The sequence below is a fragment of the Hyperolius riggenbachi genome, chromosome 11, assembly GCF_040937935.1.
Source record: "Hyperolius riggenbachi isolate aHypRig1 chromosome 11, aHypRig1.pri, whole genome shotgun sequence".
In the NCBI taxonomy this organism is placed as follows: domain Eukaryota; kingdom Metazoa; phylum Chordata; class Amphibia; order Anura; family Hyperoliidae; genus Hyperolius; species Hyperolius riggenbachi.
Genome location: NC_090656.1, coordinates 39,454,173 through 39,477,533, shown reverse-complemented (window position 1 = coordinate 39,477,533; position 23,361 = coordinate 39,454,173). Strand labels below are relative to the sequence as shown.

General features: G+C 46.1%; 1 protein-coding gene across 1 annotated transcript in view; it reads right to left on the bottom strand.

Moving 5' to 3' along the window:
- Nucleotides 1-23,361, bottom strand: part of PEPD (peptidase D) — a 419,775-nt gene that overhangs the window by 318,617 nt on the left and 77,797 nt on the right. The window contains exon 7 of the mRNA XM_068260589.1: nucleotides 4,294-4,338. Within this exon, the coding sequence (XP_068116690.1) occupies nucleotides 4,294-4,338 (45 nt within the window). The remainder of the gene's footprint in view (nucleotides 1-4,293; nucleotides 4,339-23,361) is intronic.

Below are 23,361 nucleotides of genomic sequence, written 5' to 3'. Positions count from 1 at the left end.
GTAATGAATATAACCCAGGGGTTTCCTCATGAACTCACCCCACGCTAGTGAGTATGTTGTTCAATCCCCCCGGGGAACAGGGGATCTATGATCCTCCAAATATTGCATAATATATCCGCATAAAATTTGTGTCTGGCAGTGTGCGGTGGAACGGCCCCACATTCCCACGCAATCGACCCAGGTATCTCGCAGTCAGGGGGGGGGGGGGGGGGGTTATACTCTCATATCGGCAAGAACGAACCATAGCTTACCTGCTCGTTCAAACCGGGGGGCTTTGTGGCCTCCAATTCAAAAATCCATCGTGACTCTTTCTGTAACAGTAGCCGGTCCATGTCCCCACCTCTGGCGGAGGCATGGATCCGATCTAGGCCAACGAACCGCATTCTGTTGGGATTGCCCGCGTGCACGGTTTTGAAATGCCTAGCTACAGGGGTCAGACTGGATAAGTTTTTTCTCCTAATACTAGTGACATGATCTGAAAAACGTGAGCGTAGCTCGTGTTTCGTTTTGCCTATATAAAATGCACCACAGGGGCACACAAGAAGGTAAACGACTAGAATCGTGTTACAATTGGCATAATGAGCCAGGTCCCAATCTCTACCATCCGGCAGTTTGATGGATTTACCCACTTGTATGTACCTTGTACATGTACTTGTATGTACCTGCACATAGTGCAGCCACCACACGTATAAGTGCCTGTGACTTTGCAATGTTTCCCGTTATCAACAGGGTGTACAAAATGGCTGTTTACCACCCTGTCCCTCAAAGAGGGTGCTCGTCTAAAGGAGAATAGGGGTCTAGTGGGAATAAATCTATTCAATTTAGGATCGTTGGCTAGAATATGCCAATGCTTCTCAATGATGTTCACAATCTTGTAGTTTTGAGCTGAATATCTAGTGCAGAAACGCACCATGGATTCCGTCTCCCGCATAGATCGAGGGCCAGTCGAGAGCAGAGATGCTCTCACACTGGCATCCGCCCTCCTAAACGCCTTCTTCAATGTGCCCTCCGGGTACCCCCTTTCCCTGAACCTCCTCCTCAATTTATATAATCAGTACTCCACTTAAAGAACAACCGGGGTGACATGTGACATGATAAGTTAGACATGGGTATGTACAGTGCCTAGCACACAAATAACTATGCTATGTTCCTTTTTTTATTTCTCTGCCTGAAAGAGTTAAACATCAGGTATGCAAGTGACTGGGTCGTGGGGCGGGACCGGGTTGGACTATAGCATAACCCTTAGGCAGGGCACTTGTCTTTCAGTTTTCTGCGCGCATTTTTCTGTGTAAGTTTTCTGCACACCAAGTGTGTTTCTCTGCAGAAAAATGCACACGTTTTTTTCACAGCAGCTGAAGTAATTGATCCAGAAAACTGACAAAATATGCAGAATCATGATACAGAATGTCAAATGTTTTTTTTCTGTGCGCGAAAAACACATTAAGTGTGAACTAGCCCATTGATTAACATGAGTTCTCAGTTTTTCTTTGCAGAAAACACATAGGACATAGGAAAACTGTCAAGTGTGTCCCCTGCCGTACTGATAAGCAACTACAGCCATAAAACACTTTACTGTCATTAAATAACTTCTAAGAGCAGGAAAGAGATAAAAAAAAAAAGCTCAATAGCTCATAGATTTGAGCTCTGGCATACTTCAATGAAGGGGTCATTGAGCAGAGACAATGGCCTCAATTCACTAAGATCATGCTAGAGATAATAAGGCAAGAGAAAACTTACCTCCACACGTGAGAGAGCTATCTTATCTCTTCATTCCTTAAGTTACCTCTCCTGTAGTTAATTTACCTCCTCTGTAGTTAATTTACCTCCTCTGTACTTATTTTCACATGCAGCTAATTAACAGCCTTTTTTAACTCTGGAGTTATTTTAAGGATTGGAGAGTTAATTTAAAGACAGAAGAGTTAACTTTCGGCTTGCCTGAGGTAAAATGTTTCCTGAATACTACATGCCTTATCACCATGGTAACAACTCTAGAAGAGTTATTAAAGACAGGAGATAAGTTTAGTGAATTGAGGTCAATGAAACTTAAAAATTAGATTTAAATATAAAACTGTGGGATATCTAAAAAAAAGTCAGTTTTAGGAGATGGAGGATAGATACAAATGTTTATCTCATAAGTTTATTTTCACTTCGAATGTCCTTTTAAGTACACCTCAAGTGAGAGGTATATGGGAGGATGCCATATTTATTTCCTGTTAAACAATTCCAGGTGCCTGGCAGTCCTGCTGATCTCTTTGGCTGCACTAGTGTCTGAATAACACCTGAAACAAGCATGCATCTAATCCAGCCACACCTCAGTCAGAGCACCTGATCTGCATGCTTGTTCAGGGTCTGTGGCTAAAAGTATTAGAGGCAGAGGATCAGAAGGACGCCAGGCAACTGGTATTGTTTAAAAATGAAATGTCAGCCCCCATACCCCTCTCACTTCAGGTTCCCTTTAAGTACAAATTCTATATAAAGACAAAACGTTAACTGTATTTAGATATATGCATCAGTTATCAGAAGTCACTCCCATATCAGTAGCCACTGGCAGCAACCTTCACAGAGCAGCATAGGGGGAGGTTCAGAGGAAAGACCAAGGAACATATATAGAGGTTTGATAAGCATTGTCTTATTCTTTTGCCATTATTCCTGACAATGTGTGAGCAGGAGCTCTCAGCTCTTATCCGATCCCAGGGTTTATTTATGACAGTATAGAATCCCCGTTTACCTCCCCCTAACTACATGTAACGTGGCACACAGCACCAGAGATGGGCTTACTTTCATACGGGGCTTGTAATACAGACATCTCACCCAGTATCCCGGCAGCTCGCAAAATAAAGGAGCTGGGTGCATGGCCTGGACCTATTTATTTAAGTATTTATATAGCGCCAACATATTACGCAGCGCTGTACAGAGTATATTGTCTTGTCACTAACTCTAGTCCCTACCATAGTCATATGCCTATATTGTGTAGTGTATCATAGTCTAGGGCCAATTTAGGGGGAAGCCAATTAACTTATCTGTATGTTTTGGGGGTGTGGGAGGAAACTGGAGTTCCCGGAGAAAACCCTCACAGACACGGGGAGAACATACAAACTCCTTGCAGATGTTGACCTGGACTTCTCTAGATGTAATAAAACCAATTTTTTCTCTCTCTTTTTTTGAGCACCCATCAAGAATTAGAATAAAAAAACCCAGTACACTGAGTGCTGGCACCGAGTGTGCCCCTGACCGCCTCTCGCTTGATTTATCCGGTCTCCGGCTGCACTACCTGACACCCCACAGTTCTTATATATTTATGGTTTTCATTCGTCACTTGCCAGATGGTGAATTTGTCACGAGAAACAAAAAAACACGAAGAATGAACAACATGACAAAGTTAGACAGCAGACAGAAGACGGATTTGTCCAGCGAGGTACATGAGGAACAAGTAGGAAAAAAACGGGATGACTCATCTTCTGTCATCGGCAAAAGATTTTTATATTAGCCAGCAAATCCTCAACCACGCTCTCCAGAATTCAGGAATCTGGATACAAGACTTTCATCTTAAGCTGCTCCCAGAAACAGGACCGGTTCTAGACTTTTTGCTGCCTGAGGCAAATGTGTGAGGATGCGCCCTCCTGATTTGGAATGATTGAACAGCACCCAACAATTTACTCTGCTTCATTAATGTTCTCACATGACATGCTGCAGCTCAACACAATAGCACACTGTCTGACTGTGAGTCTGTGACACACTACTCACCCTCAGCTACTCCATTCCTCCTCAGTCAGGACAGCAGTGCCACCTCCTTCCTTCTGCTGTGCAAGTCAAATAAAACACTTCTGCTCTCCTGCCTCCCCCCTCCTCACTCAGTGTCAGACTCCTCACACAGCACAACAAGCTGCTTTTCCCCAATGATCACCTCTTCACCTCGCTTGCTCTCCTTTCGCTTCTCCTCCTACTCTGACTGCATGCTGTTAGTACAAACATGCTGCCCCTGTAATCTCTGCGCCTGCTACAAAGGTTTCACCTTGCTACATGAGATAACCTGCCCTACCCAGAAACATTCAGTAGGACCCCCGGCAGGAAGTAGGGGGTGAGCAGGGAAACCTCTTCAGGTGCACATTTATGGTATAATATTTTCCTCAAATGTGATCATTCCATCAGATTTGTATGACTGAATTGTACAGAAATCCAGGTTTTGACCATTGGGCAAAAATCTATATATATGGCTACCATAACCAAGCTGATTTTATGTAATTACTGAGTGTATAATACTGCCTATATGCTGCAGGCATTCTGCACACTCACCACTCCGCAATCTCTGGGTGAAGCAGGGTGTTGTTCACCGTGAACCTGAAAGAGAAGAAAAACAAGAAAAGGAACGTTAAGCTCATATGATCTGCATAAAATGATCATGCAATAAGTTACTCTTTAGTTCAGTACAATGTGGATGAACGATAAATGACATAAAACAAGGATACACTCTGCAGGTGACTAGTAAAGGAGGCCAGTGATCACATGGGGTCTGTAGAAGCAAGGAATCATGGGCCACAGATGCCAGGCCACTGTTTAGGCACAACAAGCCCGTCATGTTTCCTGGCTGAACAGCAACACCAATAATCCTACGGCAGAGACCACCTCCTTATGCTGGGAATACACCTAGAGTTTTTTTGGCAGACTTAGGCCCAGTTCACATTAGCGGTTGCTATCCGGAATCGCCGTGCCGGAGCCGTGCCGGAGCCGTGCCGCATGCGGACCGGACGAAACGGACGCACGGCATAGCAATGAAAGTCTATGCGACCGTTCACATGCGTCCGTTTCGTCCGGACCGGAGCCGGACCGGATCCGGACTCCGGCGTCCGTTCCAACATGCGCTATTTTTTGGTCCGGCTGGTCCGGCTGACGTATCCGGACCGAAGCCGGAATGTTGCATCCGGCCAATGGAAACCAATGAGAACCGGAGAGCGCACAACACACTGGCTATAAAAACCGGATGTTATACCACACTTCCTATGCTGACTCTATGGTATGGTGGCCATTTTGGATGGGGACCACATGGCACCAGCGTTCACAGAGTGGAGCAGCAGTGACTTCATGCTGGAGCTGTTTGGCAGCAACATGTCTGACGATATGTCTGATAACGAGGGGGTGAGGCCCTACACATCAGAAGACCTCATCCTACAGGTGCAGCAGGTACCAGCCCTGTGGGACAAGGGGGATGCGGACCACAGCAACATCAAAAAATGCAGAGGCCTGTGGAAAAAAATTGCCAAGCTGTATGTGGAGGACTTTGAGCACTTGAGCAAGAGACAGCAAGGCACAGAGGGTATGTTGACTAGAAGTTTTTGGGGGGGCTTGTGGTTTAGCTTGTGATGTATTCCACTTTTGCTATGGATTTGTGTCACCCACGTGTTGCCCACCCACCCGTGGCCCACCCACCTGTTCCCCACCCACCTGTACCCCACCTGTGATGTATCCCACCCACCTGTGATGTATCCCACCCACCTGTACCCCACCTGTGATGTATCCCACCCACCTGTACCCCACCTGTGATGTATCCCACCCACCTGTGATTTCTCCCACCCACCTGTGATGTATCCCACCCACCTGTACCCCACCTGTGCTGTATCCCACCCACCTGTACCCCACCTGTGATGTATCCCACCCACCTGTGATGTATCCCACCCACCTGTGATGTATCCCACCCACCTGTACCCCACCTGTGCTGTATCCCACCCACCTGTACCCCACCTGTGATGTATCCCACCCACCTGTACCCCACCTGTGATGTATCCCACCCACCTGTGATGTCTCCCACCCACCTGTGATGTATCCCACCCACCTGTACCCCACCTGTGATGTATCCCACCCACCTGTACCCCACCTGTGCTGTATCCCACCCACCTGTACCCCACCTGTGATGTCTCCCACCCACCTGTGCTGTATCCCACCCACCTGTACCCCACCTGTGCTGTATCCCACCCACCTGTACCCCACCTGTGATGTACCCCACCTGTGCTGTATCCCACCCACCTTTGATGTATCCCACCCACCTGTGATGTCTCCCACCCACCTGCGATGTACCCCACCTGTGCACATAAAACATACACAATGACCAATTATTAAACATCAATTTATTGTAAAAAATTAAGACATTTAAAATCAGTTAAAAACTTGAAACTCCAAAATAAACACATTTCAACAAAACATATTAAAAACCAAACATTCACCCTCGTCCTGGTGGTGTGGTAAAATAAAGTCTCAGTTGGTCCCTGTTCCGCAGTGACACTACCCTTGGCCTGGTTGCATACCTCCGCAGGGGCATTAGTGGAAGCACATTCGGGGGTTCCGGAGTCTCTCTTTCCTCCTGCCGCACAAAGTTGTGGAGGATGCATGCTGCCTTCACCACGACAACTGCGTTGCCCGGTTTCAGCAGCATGGGCGTGTGGAACACCCTCCACTTTGACACCAGGATCCCAAATGTGCACTCCACCATTCTCCTTGCACGGCTCAACCGAGCATTGAAGTGTAGCTGGCTGGCATCAAGTCCCCTGTCTGGGTACGGACGCATTACATGGTCGGACAGGGCGAAGGCCTCGTCCCCCACAAACACATAGGGGTAGGCCGGTGCCCTTGTCCCAGGCCAGGGTCTGTCACGGGGGAGACGCAGTCTGCCTTCCTCCATCAGCCGGCAAAGGGTCGTACGCTGGAAAATTCCAGAGTCATTGGAACTACCGTACGACCCCACGTCCACGTACACAAACTTGTAGTCCGCATCTGCCACTGCCATTAGAACAATGCTGAAGTATTTTTTATAGTTGAAATAATGGCTGCCACTCCCCACGGGTTTCTGAATCCGGATGTGTTTCCCATCCAGTGCGCCTCCCATCCAGTGCGCCAAAGGAAACTTGCACTCGGTCCAGAAGCCCTGGGCGATCTCCTCCCATTTCGTGATGTCCGGCACAGGCATGTATCTGGCCCTCAGTCGCGTCCAAAGGATCCTCGAAGTCCTCACGACGATGCCTGCCACCGTGCTCTTCCCAATACGAAATGTGACATGTAGCGATGTATATGTTTGTCCAGTTGCGATGTACCTACAAGAGAAATAATCGAAATCAATTTTTCATGTCGTTACAGGAGAAAGGTTCAAGACAAGGTGGCGCAATATACGTGATGCATACGTGAAATGGCTACGGAAGAAAAAACTTGCCGAACGAAGTGGCAGTGGCGGGGGAAAGCGACAAAAAGACTACCAATTTGCCAAGCAATTGTCTTTCATCAATGCAAGCCTGGAACCTAGACTGTAAGTACCACTACTGTGGGCAGGAACTGAGAGCTCATTTTAGCAGACAACTACCATGACTTCGGCCATGTATTGCTATAAACTGGCCTCAATTCCCATGGCTAGCGAACTTTTCTCACAAGCTTTATCAAATGTTTGGTAGAAACGGTTGATAAAGTGTTTGCTAGCTCTGTGAATTGACGCCACATGCTGTTTGGCACACCAATAAATATTGTTTTTATCTACAGGACTGAAGACAATTTGGAGCAAGAGGAACCGACCCAGGAGGCACGGTTCAGCAGTGAGGAGAGCTTGGTGGATGATGACGTCGCCGATGTAACCTATGTCCCCGAGGAGAGGAGTAGGAGGAGGGAGTCCTTAGCTATCCCAGCTCTCTCCTTTGATGATGACTTGGGAGAAGAGAGCTTGGATGTTGAGGTTGCAGGACCGAGTGTGGATGAAGCTGCACCTCCACAATCGACCGCTATGGAAGCTCCCGGGGAACAAGAACAAAGTGAGGAGCACCGAGAGACTGCAGCACAACCAGCGCGCAGGGCAACCCCGACACAGGCCAGAGGACGGGAAGATGCTGCCACACCACCAGTGAGGACCACCACACCAGTGAGGCGTCGAGGTACCCTCCCCCCAACAAGGAGAGAGACAGAGTCCGAGATGTCCGGGGCTGTCTCCGGACTTCTCGGGATTCTTCAGAGCCACCAAACTCTCATAACCCGGCAGTTGCAAGATGAGGACAGGGGCCATATCATGGAGCAGTACAAGTCCCACATCACTTCACTGCAATGTGAGCTCGACGCTGTACATGGGCACTACAGGGACGAGCTTAAAATGATGCATGAGATGCACAGAGGAGAAATCGACCAACTGCGTGCGCAGCATCATCAGTCGGTGGGCCAGCTGCAGAACATGATGCAGCAAATGCATCAACAAAGCAAGGAACTACTGAAATTGCAGGCACACCCGTGTTTTCACACAGTGATGTCTCTAATACCATATTTGGAAAAGGTGCCTTCCCAAAACTTGATGGCGTGCCATTCCACTTTGCTGGAGGTGATCAAACAGCACATGGACACGCCATTATTGCAACCACCAATTTTTAGACCCCCACAACCAACAGCGGTGCCCACCTGGCAATCATCACAGATGTACACCGGCTACAGAGGCAGTCAATATGGGCCACCGCTGTCAGGGTCCAGCTCATCCACGACCAGCACCCAAGAGAGTCCAGATTTCCAGGCAGCAACTCCCACCTTTTCTAGTAGTGGTGCCGATACAATTTGAAAAAAAAAGTCAAATTGTTCCTGGACATGCTCCTCTGAATACCTCCGATCCTCGGAGGAAGGATACCATCACAGGGCTTTTTAGCCCAACCTTTTCCCTGCCCCATCTCCTTCAACCAAGGTTCAGAGGTGTTCAGATGACCATGTCAGGGAACTTTTGGTTTTGCTGGATTTGAACTTTAGGGCCTGGTGTCCCCGAAAGACACTACCTGGGTCACAACCTTGTGCCTTTTGCACTGCACCTGTAGTCATGCACCTGTCCCTTTGATTCCTCTTGTTCCTTACTTTGTTGTTCCTAATCACTTGCACAAGACCCTTGGAGCCATGGGTGAAGGACACCTTGACTGGTCGGTGAGAGGCCTAGCCTTTTCACTGACCTGTGTCCTTCATCCATGGCTCAGAGGGTCCTGTGCCAGTGGTTAGGTTTTTGAAGCACTTCAATTTTAGGGCCTGGTGTCCCCGAAAGACACTACCTGGGTCACAACCTTGTGCCTGTTGCACTGCACCTGTAGTCCTGCACCTGTGCCTTTGATTCCTCTTGTTCCTTACTTTGTTGTTCCTAATCACTTGCACAAGACCCTTGGAGCCATGGGTGAAGGACACCTTCACTGGTCGGTGAGAGGCCTAGCCTTTTCACTGACCTGTGTCCTTCATCCATGGCTCATAGGGTCCTGTGCCAGTGGTTAGGTTTTAGAAGCATTAATAATTTAGGGCCTGGTGTCCCCGAAAGACACTACCTGGGTCACAACCTTGTGCCTGTTGCACTGCACCTGTAGTCCTGCACCTGTGCCTTTGATTCCTCTTGTTCCTTACTTTGTTGTTCCTAATCACTTGCACAAGACCCTTGGAGCCATGGGTGAAGGATACCTTCACTGGTCGGTGAGAGGCCTAGCCTTTTCACTGACCTGTGTCCTTCATCCATGGCTCAGAGGGTCCTGTGCCAGTGGTTAGGTTTTAGAAGCACTAATAATTTAGGGCCTGGTGTCCCCGAAAGACACTACCTGTAGTCCTGCTCCTCTGCCATCGGTTCCTCTTGCTCCTCACTTTGTTCTTGTTCCTAATCACTTGCACAAGACCCTTTGAACCATGGATGAAGGACACCTTGACTGGTCTGTGAGAGGCCTAGCCTTTTCACTGACCTGTGTCCTTCATCCATGGCTCAGAGGGTCCTGTGCCAGTGGTTAGGTTTTAGAAGCACTAATAATTTAGGGCCTGGTGTCCCCGAAAGACACTACCTGTAGTCCTGCTCCTCTGCCATCGGTTCCTCTTGCTCCTCACTTTTTTCTTGTTCCTAATCACTTGCACAAGACCCTTTGAACCATGGATGAAGGCCACCTTGACTGGTCGGTGAGAGGCCTAGCCTTTTCACTGACCTGTGTCCTTCATCCATGGCTCAGAGGGTCATGTGCCAGTGGTTAGGTTTTTGAAGCACTAATAATTTATGGCCTTTTGTCCCCAAAAGACACTACCTGTAGTCCTGCTCCTCTGCCATCGGTTCCTCTTGCTCCTCACTTTGTTCTTGTTCCTAATCACTTGCACAAGACCCTTGGAGCCATGGATGAAGGACACCTTGACTGGTCGGTGAGAGGCCTAGCCTTTTCACTGACCTGTGTCCTTCATCCATGGCTCAGAGGGTCATGTGCCAGTGGTTAGGTTTTTGAAGCACTAATAATTTATGGCCTTTTGTCCCCAAAAGACACTACCTGTAGTCCTGCTCCTCTGCCATCGGTTCCTCTTGCTCCTCACTTTGTTCTTGTTCCTAATCACTTGCACAAGACCCTTGGAGCCATGGATGAAGGACACCTTGACTGGTCGGTGAGAGGCCTAGCCTTTTCACTGACCTGTGTCCTTCATCCATGGCTCAGAGGGTCATGTGCCAGTGGTTAGGTTTTTGAAGCACTTCAATTTTAGGGCCTGGTGTCCCCGAAAGACACTACCTGGGTCACAACCTTGTGCCTGTTGCACTGCACCTGTAGTCATGCACCTCTGCCATCGGTTCCTCTTGCTCCTCACTTTGTTCTTGTTCCTAACCACTTGCACAAGACCCTTTGAACCATGGATGAAGGACACCTTGACTGGTCGGTGAGAGGCCTAGCCTTTTCACTGACCTGTGTCCTTCATCCATGGCTCAGAGGGTCATGTGCCAGTGGTTAGGTTTTTAAAGCACTTCAATTTTAGGGCCTGGTGTCCCCGAAAGACACTACCTGGGTCACAACCTTGTGCCTGTTGCACTGCACCTGTAGTCATGCACCTCTGCCATCGGTTCCTCTTGCTCCTCACTTTGTTCTTGTTCCTAACCACTTGCACAAGACCCTTTGAACCATGGATGAAGGACACCTTGACTGGTCGGTGAGAGGCCTAGCCTTTTCACTGACCTGTGTCCTTCATCCATGGCTCAGAGGGTCATGTGCCAGTGGTTAGGTTTTTAAAGCACTTCAATTTTAGGGCCTGGTGTCCCCGAAAGACACTACCTGGGTCACAACCTTGTGCCTGTTGCACTGCACCTGTAGTCATGCACCTCTGCCATCGGTTCCTCTTGCTCCTCACTTTGTTCTTGTTCCTAACCACTTGCACAAGACCCTTGAAACCATGGATGAAGGACACCTACACTGGTCGGTGAGAGGCCTAGCCTTTTCACTGACCTGTGTCCTTCATCCATGGCTCAGAGGGTCCTGTGCCAGTGGTTAGGTTTTTAAAGCACTTCAATTTATTAGGGCCTGGTGTCCCCGAAAGACACTTGGGCAGCTATGCCCTGCAACTCTTCCAGCACAAAGTTGGTGGTTGGTGTTCCTTAAAACTGACCGGGCTATACCATAGATATGTTATTTTTTTGTCTTCCATGTTGGAAGAATGTTTCCATGTTGGAAAGTGGTTGTTTTTGCAATAAAAAAATTTGTTTTTACATACCTCAGTGTGATGAGTAGTTGTTCTTGTGGTGTGACTGCTCTCCTGAACGTGGTATCCTTCTTCCTAAGGTCATCCTTCACCATCTCCAAAAGGGTATCAAACCTGTCAGGAGATGGAAAGGAAGAAGCTGTAAAGTATGTTGTGGGACAAGGTGTTGGGTGGAGGATGGGGGAGGTGTGTTTACTGAGGTTTGGGAGTGTTGTGGAGGGTGGGGGTGTAGTGTATAGCTAGGTATACAGGGGTGTGGGGGTCAGGGTGGTGTGTTTAGCTGGGTATACAGGGATGAGGTGTTGTGGGGGTGAGGGTGGGGTGTTTAGGAATGGTGGGGGTTGGTGTATTTAGGCCTATATACTTACAGGGGAATAGACATCCGAGTGTAGCTGTAGAACTTCTGTGGGTGTCGTCTGAGGTCCCGGTAGAGGGCCTGGAACTCTCCCTTTCTCTGCCTCCTGGCTAGTAGAGGGTGCACCCACCATCTCCTGCGAGGAGCACGCCTTCTCCCCACATAGTAGTAGGTAAACAACAGGAAGGAGAGAATTCCCAGGTAATAAGCGTAAAAAATGACTGGATCCATGGTCCCAACTGCTGTCTCTGTATCCAAGGATGGTCTCCACACGTCCAGCTGTCTCCAACAATGACCCCAGAGCTTCTGCTGACCTCCCAGAACCCCAGGTATTTATACAGGTTGTTATCTCTTTAAGAATCCGGATCCGGACCGCAACCGTGTTCATACCGCACGGAAACCGTATGCAACCGGACCGGATCCGGACCGGATCCGGACAGGAACCGTACGGTTCAGGTCCGATCCGGCTCCGGTGCGGTCCGGACATCCGGTGCGGTTTTTGCAAAACCGCAAGTGTGAACGGGGCCTTACTGGCAAATCGATTTTCCTATAGTTTTTCCGATCGATTTCCATTCAATTATATGAGAAAATCAATCAGAAAAACCATCAAAATCAGATCAGACCTGACCTGACGTGACGTAAATTATCTATCGAGCCATCCTTCTGCCAAAAAAAACTCAATGTGTATTCGCGGCATTAGAACGGGTAACAGGATTAGCTGATGTGAGGGCCAGATCCAGTACAGTATAATCTCGTTCCAGTAAATTCCAAGTGACCAGGAAAAGTGGCTTACTATAGCAGACGATTACTATATCGGACCAGCATGCCCTGGTACATTCTCTGCTGCAAAGGATCAGCTCTGTCCTCCCATTGGAAGTATAGTACAAGCATTTGCACATTTGGTGGACTACAAGGTTAAGTATACCTTAGGGCTGCATTCCTGTGAGTGGCTCCGATACTGTGGGTGGGACTTTCAGCACACCCTGCAAAACTTTCTGCTCACATTTGAGCCAACCATGAAGCATCTCTTCAAAGTGCAGCCAATCATAATAAGCCACTCATCTATAATGTGAGTGGCTCTGTGGGCGGGACTTAGCACTCTACTCTTCACTCTCCATAGTTTTGCAGCAAGTAGGCCTGCTCTGATCTGCACTACGAGTGAATGTAGCCTGTACTGTGCTCCACACACTACCAGGAGCATCATCGTTACACGGGAAGGGATACCCAAGAGTGTATATGTTACGGCCAGAACCCAAAGTTTGGCCACTTCTAGTTCTGGCCGGCCACTTCGGGTTCTGGCTGGCCAATGTGCGAACTTGCCGCTGCGATGCGGCCAATGTGAGAAATGGAATAATTCCTGTAACGTTAATGTATCTTCTGGCCGCAGCGGCCAAATGTATCGCAACCTAGTTAATTTTCTGAAATTAAGCCGGCGGCAATGTAACAGATGGAGCCGCCGGCTTTTTCTCTGCCTCTCTCTCCTCCGCCTCTCTCTCCTTCTCTTATGGCCAGCCGGGGGGGGGGGGACACAAGGGTCGTTCGTAGCGGCAGGGAATCCTGCCGTGCTTGCAGAGCAGGTGCTGGCAGAAGCAATGTCCGCAGCCTCCCCGCTCTGCTCTCCTGCCGCGACGAACGAACGACCCCCCCCCCGGCTGCCCATAAGAGAAGGAGAGAGAGGCGGTTGGGAGGAGAGAGAGGCAGAGGAAAAGCCAGCGGGTTCATCTGTTACATTGCCGCCGGCTTAATTTCATTATATTAACCAGCCAGAAGATACATTAACGTTACAGGAATTATTCCATTTCTCACATTGGCCGCAGCGCAGCGGCCACTTCGCGCATTGGCCGGCCAGAACCCGAAGTGGCCAGCCAGAACTAGAAGTGGCCAAACTTCGGGTTCTGGCCGTAACATATACAATCCCGTGGGAGGACTGTGACGATACTTTTATCGGTGATTGCAAAGTGGAAGTGGCAACGCGGCTTTCTCTTGTTTATGTTCACATTAATCCTCATTTTCCCCAGGCTGCTTATTTGTACAATACTGTATATCCAGCGCCGGGGCCTTTTTTCTTGTCTTACAAATGTTATCAGGCATCAGCTCACCTGCAACCAGCCTGAAGAGAGAAGCCGACCATAGCTTTCACACTGACATATGACGCATGCACCGCCCACTGTTTACTATATCCAGAGTCAGTGTCTTGTAGGGGCCAAAAAAACATGTTCACTATAACAGAAGTTTTATTATATCAGAGTTTACTATGCCAGGCGTTGCTTCCATAGACTTATAATGGAGATTGGCCAGACCTGGAGAGGGGGTTTATGATACCCAACTGTTTACTATATATGTAGATGCCCTCCAATCTCTTTGATGGACAGGGTGACTGGGTCGAGGGGTCTCATTTTCATTTCTGTGGCCCCAGTATTTATTTGTAGGCTTCGTAGCCCAATGGAGATAACCCATGTGACAGTAATAATGTCTGGCTTAGTATGGATGCCCGTGCAAGTCATTCAACAGAGAATGCAAGATAATTCAGGAGAAAACCTTTGTGAATTAACCTCATGGTTTCTACAGGAATGCAGGGAAAAGGTTGTCTGGCATCTCATTGGCTCTTTATGTGTCACATGTTCACACTCGGCCAGCAGCTAAATCCAGAGAAGAAATTAGCTGTATTGCATTTCCAGGCATATTTGATCCATAATAAAAGTGTCCTGTCCAGCATTTTGTTTCTACACCGTACATTCATTTTACACCCTGAATTCTATCAGAATTTGTATTTTTTCCTTTTTGGGTTTTGCTGACCAGCTGAGAAATACATCTTTTTCCACTAAACCCCGACTGTAAACGCACTACTATGTGATCACAATTTCTTTAGATGAAAACACACAATTTTACTTGTGTCACTTCACAATTTTCACGTAAATCGGTAGGTTTCACAGTGCCATCGTGTTTGGGATTTTCCTGTGATTCATACAAAAAAATTAAAATAAAAATAGGGTGAAAAAAATGCAAGAAATTTGCATAGCACTGCACTTGTGCAATCTTCTCTTGTTCCAATTAACTTTAACCCAAACACAGGAAAATCGCAGCCTGCACTACATTTGCATAAAAATTGTATTGCATCAGCGGGAATGGGGCACTGCAACTATAGTGATAATCAGATGTCCTATGATCTGCAAAGCACTGGAAACCGAGTGCGATTTGCAACTTGAAATGTGACCAGTGGTAAGAAGCACAAATAAAACTAACAATGAGAAGGCTAAAGACACAATAGACAGATTATGTGATTAAAATACCACTATGGCAAACGTGTAAAATGTAAAATACATATATATAAAAATGTACATTCCTCCCAGTGTAAAATTCACTGTAAATTGCTTTCTTCATAAGTTGCTGTCACTTACAGTAGGTAGTAAAAAACTGGCAGATCTGTCAGACTTTGGACTAGTCCATCCCCTCAAGGGAGATTCATAGTAGCACCTTTACAAAAGTGCTCCTTGTAAAGGATCTATACAAAGAGGTCAGTCCCAGCTCATTTGCACATTATTTTAGCTGTTGGACTAAACAACTGCTGTTCAGTAAATACTTTTGTAAATAAATGAGGATCCTCCATATGGAGATGGTATAGTCCAAAACCTGACAGCTCTGTCGCATTTTTGTTGCCTATTTTAAGTGGCAGCAGCATAGGAGAAAGTAATTTACCGTATAGTCAATTTCCCTCTGAGAGAAATTTTTATATGTTTGTATTTTTAACTTTACAAGGGAATCTAAGCTGAAAATAAACGTATGATATGATGAATTGTATGCAGTACAGCTAAGAAATAGGACATTAGTAGCACAGATATGAGTCTCATATTGTTTCCAGTACAGGAAGAGTTAGAAACTTCACTTATCTATGCAAAAGAGCTTTTCTGAGCTCTCCGACTAACTTAGTAAGAAAACAATGCTATTTTCTGAGGCACTTACACATCAAAGAAACAGTGAAACTCAACTTCAGATAAGATTATACTGCAGGGAAGTTCAAAGGGACATCATTAGCTCTGCTCTGCTTCATAGTTTAAAATGCAGAGTGTGGTTTGTAAACTGCAGATATTAGAGAATGATCCAAATGTAAAAAAAAATAAAAAATAAAAAGCTATATAACCGAAAATAAAAATAAGAGACTCTTTTCTTTGCTAATAATGTTCTATTAATTACCCGTACTACACATACAATTCATTATATCAATTTTTTTTTTTTGCGCTTTAGTGTCACTTTAAAAATGCACAGGAAATAAAATAATTCTTAATAAAAAGTGCCACCCAAAGAAAGCCTAGTTTATGGCGAAAACAGCAATGTATAGATCGTTTGGTGTGATAAGTAGTGATAAAGTTACTGGTGAATGAATGGAAAGAGCGTGATGTGAAAATTGCTGTGTTTTATACATGAGGTGAGTATATAAAACAGTTTTTCTTTATTTTAGGGGGGGGGGGGGGGTGTCACATCAGTGTCACTTTAAGCAATTATAAAGTAAGAAGGACATTAATAGTTCCCATTAAGCGTACCTTATATAAGGCAGACCTTTGCAGTAGCTAGGTATACAGTCTGGCTGCTTCTATGCACAGAACAGCAGTCATTTGGCGATACGCTGGTCTGCCGTTTTATAACTTGGCTTCTGCTCTACTTTACACAGTCCCCGCACAGCGAGCACGCAATGGAGAAATGAATATAGAGGCGATGACCGCTGTGATCCAATTTCTGAAATTGTTATTTACTCAAATCTGTCAGGCTGGAGAGAGCCTGAGGTGGCATTAATTACAGAATAAGAATGTCTCCAGAAGGCTGGGCAAACCCATCCAGCCTCAGCTTGAAAATAACAGAAAGGCCGGGGAGAAAGAGAGATGCTTTATCTGGAAGGCTAATAGAAGGAGCGGCGAGGCCAGAACTGCGGCAACAGGTGAGGCAGCCAGAGCCCTCCATACAGCCGGGCCTGATCAGGACACAGATGGTCAGGGAAATAATAAAGGCTCTGGACAGACAACAAGACAGACAGAAAAAGCAAAGCCCGCCAAATGTACCACTAAATGGAACAGAATCACACACTGAGGCCAGCAATTACAATGATTTCCAAGCACGGCAACAGAGTTTAACTACTTCCATTCTGTACCTATGGAGATAACAGACAGATCTGGAGGCGGAGGTCCCTTTCACACTGGGGCTTTTTCACTGCGTTGCGTTACCCCACAGTAACGCTCGGCAATGAAAGTTTATGGGGCCTTTCATGCCTGTACGATGTGACGCGCCGTGGCGGAAGTGATATTTTTTATGCTTGGCCGCTGCGTTGTAGGCCGCAGGGATGTGCGTTGATCCATAAGTCATGTAAGTCTATGGTGCAAATTTAAAACCATTTCCCGCACATATTCATCTTGCACAATTCATCTTTTCGGCCACAGGTGCTAGAGAGCATCACTTCCTGCTTGGCCTGCTGCCAGATGCGGCTTACAGCGTATTAACACGGAAATCCCTGAAGGCTGGTTTTGGCGTTGCAGTGCAATGCGACTGACATCGCACCGTAATGAAAACTCCAGTTAGCAGTGTGCTACTGGCCTAAAGGTCTTTATACAAATTACACGAAGGCCATTTGGCACCTTTTCTGAGGGTGCAGAGGCGTCCAACAGCTTGCGTGAAATTGGGTGCGCTGGTGAAGCAATGGCTACCATTATATGCTGACTGTGAAGCACCAGCAAGCTCGCCCCATTCTGCTAGCTTCCCCATACAGCAGGGTTATCAAATCATCCTACGGGCGCTTAGAAGTAACGTAGGTTCCGGGGTTACTTAACACATAATGGCTAAACTGCATCTAACTAGCCACAAGACCTGTATAATGCCTATGTGGCTGTATTGAAAAGGATGAGTTGGCAACCGTGCTGTAGTGCAGAACATGACCGATTGACAAAGAGCTAAACCGCGCATCGGGAAACAGCATTGATACTGATGAAGAATGGTTGATTTGGACCGCCAATACTTTTAACGTCTTTAGTGGGAGCAGCGGATGTGCACAATCAGCTGCTTAACCTCCATGCTGAAAATGCGACAAAGGAAAACATTTATGGACAAAATTTGGGAAATAGGGGCATTTACTTTTGAGCACAGTTAGAACTGCTTTGCCTTGCAAAAGTCCCAAGCGTTTGTCCTGCTTTGTCACATTCAGGGAGTTGGTAGTTTACCCTAATTATTTACCACATATAGCACCAACATCTTCCGCAGCGCTGTACAGAGCATATTGTCTAGTCACTTAACTGTCCATCGGAGGAGCTCACAATCTAATCCCTGCCATAGTCATAGGTCTATGTATGCATCGCGTAGTGTATGTATCGTAGTCTAGGGCCAATTTTTATAGGGAAACCAACTAACTTACCAGTATGTTTTTGGGATGTGGGAGAAAACCGGAGTGCCCAGAGGAAACCCACACAGACACGGGGAGAACATACAAACTCCTTGCAGATATTGACCTGGCTGGGATTCGAACCGGTGACCCGGCACTGCAAGGCGAGAGTGCTAACCACTACGCCACCGTGCTGCCCTTGTGGCTTTTCTTTCCTGCAGATTAAGGGGCAGAGAGGATAAATCTGATGGGTGTGTGTTTTTTATCAAACCTAAAAAATTAACTACCTGGAATTAAAATGGATTTCCTTCAATGGACTTAACAAGAGAATGCACTTTGTTGAATAGGAATAAAAAATAGCGTGTATGTCTGGGAGCAGCGTATATCTGTCTGACCACAAGGGGACGGAGGAGACGCCCCCAGAGAAATTACAATTATTAAAATATTTTTAAAATAGTAGAATGAGAGGAGACTTACCGTATTACATCTATCATGGTCATGCCCACACATAAATAGGATATGGTCTCAAACAGATAACTTCATTTGATCCATATCACAACCTAACATCTGTCTACCTGCAAAACCCACATTACTGCACATCGATGACGATTAACCCCGACAGGCACTTCCTACTATAACTCACTTGCTCGCTACTAAAAAGGCAATTGTACTACAATGGAAATCTAAAGAACCTTCTTCCCTTCCATATGCGGTATGTCTTTTCAACAAAATACTGACATGGAGAAACTGTACTACCAAAGACTACATAATGACTTATACCCACAACCTTTCCACACACTTACCACTGTATACCTTTATATTCCAGTATTCCTATAATGGTTGTTGCTATCGCAACTTGTACATCCATCCCTAACCTCCCTCTGTGCAACCAGACACTGTTACATAGTTACTGTTTATTACAGTTTATTAAAGGGACACTGAAGCGGAAAAAAATTATGATATAATGATTTGGTTGTGTAGTACGGATAATTACTAGAACATTAGTAGCAAAGAAAAGAGTCTCATTTTTTTTATTTTCAGTTACCGGTATATAGTTTTTTTTTTTTCTAGAACATTGCACCATTCTCTAATATTAATATTTGCAGTTTACACACTACTCAGCATTCTAAATGATTTTATAGAGCAAGCAAACGACCTTTTGAACTTTCCTCTGCAGGAAAAAGCAAAATACAGTGACAGACACTTGAGATAAGCTTCAGAAAACAGAGCTCTCTGCCATGGGAGAGATCAGTGGCTCTTTTGCATAGATAACAACTGGAGGTCCGTGACTCTTCCTGTACTGGAAACAATATTAGACTTATGTCTCTGCTCCTAATGGTTTATTTCTTAGCTGTACTACACATACAAATCATTATATCATATGTTTATTTTCACTTCAGATTCCCTTTAATGTCTGTTACTTGTTCCATAGATGTGCACTCATTCATTACCCGCTGTATTGCTGAAATTCTAAATTACAAAGAAAAACAAAATGGTAAGAAATGGCCTATCAATAATTATATAATAAGATAATCAATGATATACTAAAAACAATTGATTGTATAAGCTGCTGCTGCAATTGGTAGATACAGTGGCAGGATAGTGTACTGGTTAAGGGCTCTGTCTCTGACACAGGAGGCCAGCTGCTGCAATTGGTAGATACAGTGGCAGGATAGTGTACTGGTTAAGGGCTCTGCCTCTGACACAGGAGACCAGGGTTCGAATCTCGGCTCTGCCTGTTCAGTAAGCCAGCACCTATTCAGTGGGAGACCTTGGGCAAGTTTACCTAACACTGCTACTGCCTATAGAGCGCGTCCTACTGGCTGCAGCTCTGGCGCTTTGAGTCCGCCAGGAGAAAAGCGCAATATAAATGTTGTTTGTTTGTTTGTACACTAAGCTAACGCGTTTCACAGGGCAAACACACTTCCTCAGATCTGTACAATGTCAGTAAGATTAGCGGATATGGTTAGAAACATCTCATCTTAGTGTGTGTACCAATAAAAAAAAATTATTTTGTTTTTTTGCAGTACATCGTTGAGGTAAGTTCCTTTGTTACAATTATTCTAAATGGATTTTAATCATGTTATCTTCCTGGGGTGCCTCCTCCCTCTCCTCATAGTTCATACAACCCCAAAAGGATGCGCCTGTTCTAGATTGGTCAATTCTCCCTGCCTAGGTTTTTTTTTTGCAAATTGCAATGATAGTCTATGAGATCTGCAGATCATCATACACACATGATTTAACTGACATTCATCTGCAGATCAGATCCACCAGGATGGATTTTCAGATCTGCAGATGAATGTCAGTTAAATCATGTGTGTATGATGATCTGCAGATCTCATAGACTATCATTGCAATTTGCAGGAATGGATTTTTGGCAGGAACAGATCTTTTGCAGATACTGATCTTTTGTGTCTGTACAGCATCTGTGTGTGCAGCATCTTGCAAAGATTTCTGTCTGATGGGGAGTTCAGCTCCATAGAAAAGACTGTGTAGAGTATGGCTCTTATATTACAGGAAGGGTGGTAAGATTGGTCTGTGATCTTTCATTTTCCAAAGACTATGGTCTGATGTCTGTATGTGGCCTTATTCTCCTGCTCCTCAGGGAACTCCCAACAGGGAGAGAATAAGGCGCAGAGAGGCAAATAAGCATTCTTCCAGGAATAGTTAAAGGGTGGGGGTGCCAAAAATATATAAAACCATTGAAAACAGTTTAAAAAGGGAGAGGTGTGGTTGGCTTACCTCTCTTGCAGATACACACCAGTTGTATTGTGGTGGATATTGTCAGTTTTACTACAATAAAATAGGGACAACACATTTTGCGGGTTTATCCCGCTTCCTCAGATCAGGACAGATAATTGTGCCAAACAGCCAGCGTGTGAAAAGCTTGTGCTTCAGATAGACAGAAATAAATGTTGTGACATTGCAGAAGCTCATCAAAACGATGCAACAGCCAATGCATGCCGTAATTAAAGCTAAAGGGGGCCAAAAAAAATATTGTGTGTACAACAGGCAGTGTATTCCCCTTTTTCTCTTTGAAATCATGATATAAGTACCAATTACCTAGAAGATATAGCATCTGTTACTCCTCCCGTTCTCAATTTTAGAAATGTTTTTACTGGCAACAATTTTATTCACCCTGAATGGATTATGACTTAGGTCAGGGGTGCCCATTAGGTAGATCGCGATTGGACTTTATGGTAGATCTCAACCCCACTACATTTTCCATTCTGTATATACAAGTCTGCTCCTAAAATTGTACATAGGTAGATCATTTTGACTTGCTAATTCTTTGGGGGGGGGGGGGGGGGGGGACAGGTGTTGGGGTTGCTGTGTTGGGAGCCGGTTCATATACTTCGCAGGCCTTTACAAATCCCTAAAAAATGTGAGTGCAATGGTTTAATAAAATATACTGGTTTTTAACAAGCTGTGCAATGCAGATTTATTATTGTTGTTGAGGTATATTGCATGGAACAATGTCCTGGTGACCTCTGTGATGGAGTGTTGATGGAAGGGAGGAGAAGAAAAGCTTGAGGGCGAGGGGAGCCTGCAAATACCCGAAAAGTGCATTAAGGCCTATGTAACCAGGCCCTCCGCTGTTGGTGAGTGTGGATCTCACAGGATGAACCTGGTGGAGGTGTAGTGGATGGACACACAGTATTAAGGAAGCGCTGATCTGATGTTGTAAGGGTTAAGCTGTTTGCATACAATCCCCTGATTGGGGCTGAACACTATAAAACTGAAGTTTTCAAGTTGATGTAAGGCTCCCTTTCCACACTAAGCAGGCAGTGGACTCTAGCACGTAAGACTACCAGAGACAATGCTTGTTTGGCACTAGATTTTCCTTTTAAAGTGGATCCGAGGTGTACTTTTACTCATTGCATAATTGTGTTCCTTTCATATGGTTTATAGAGCATTCCTCAAGCCAAATACTTTTTTGTTTTTGTTTTAATATTCTAATTCCCTATAAACTAAACAAGCCTCGCCCACAGGTTTTCAGAGAGCCTTGGCATTTTCAGACAGTAGCAAGGGCTCATGGGAGGAGGGGGAGGTATTACTAGCCAGAGATTGCAGAGGCAGAGGGGAAGAGGGATTAGGTTTTTTTTCACAGGCTAAGTGCTGAAGATGCAGATAAGCTTGCTGTGTGTAATGTTTACAAACAACATGGCTGCTGTCATTGTATCACAGGAAGAAATAATCATATTCTATTGAAGCTGTTTGCAGCTAGATTTGCTAAACTTTAGATAAGATATATAGACAAGTTACTTGTTATAGTTAGTTTTTCATCTGCTTTAACCTCGACAGGTATTTGTGCAGGGTACATTCACCATCACACCCCTGTGGGGGCTGAAAACTTCTCCTGAGGAAGTGAACTTATTCATGAAATGCGTTGAACTGACAGCTCCGCTCCTTGGTTCACACTGGTTTATGAAAGTCATTACTACTGCGTACCTGCTCGGCTGTATTATAAGGGGACATTGCAGTTGTCATACTCACCGGCCTGGCTCCCTCCAGCGTCTTCGCGGGCGCGCCCTCACACGCGCACGGGCACGCTGGGATTTGTAGTCCCTGTAAACTGACATGCCGCGCACAGCACTGCGCGATGCGCGCGCAAGTCTGCGCGCATGCGCAGGCGTTCATTTTGGCGCCCATTGCTCTATTTAAACAGGCCTGCCCTTTAGTCCAGTGCTGTTTGTTCATACAGCGTGCACCCAGTGAACCTGTTATAGTCTGGATTGTTTTCCTGGTATTGACCCTTGACTTGTGACCCCGACTACTCCTGTCTGCTGCCCGTCTCGACCCCTGGCTTGTATCTCCGCTATTGACCGTCTGCTGCCTGCCTCAATCTCCGGCCTGTCCCCGACCATTCTGATCTCCGCCTGCCCTGACCTTGACTTGTCTTCGACCTCGAGTACGCCTGTACCTGGCTCTCCACACTGAGACGTCACCTGTTCTCCAACCCACTGTGGGATTATCTTAAGCGCAACCTGGTGGGCACTAGGCAGCGAAGTTCCACTTCCCCCTCCTGGGGTTGTGGTCCTGCTTCCCCCTCAAGGGGTCGTGGGTGAAGACCCGTGGTCCCTTAGATTCTGCGCTTGGGGGGGGCGGTCAACAGCTCTTTCCGCAACCTTAACAGTAACAAACAGCCAAGATGGACGGCTCTGGAGAGCGATCCCCGTTCGACGCC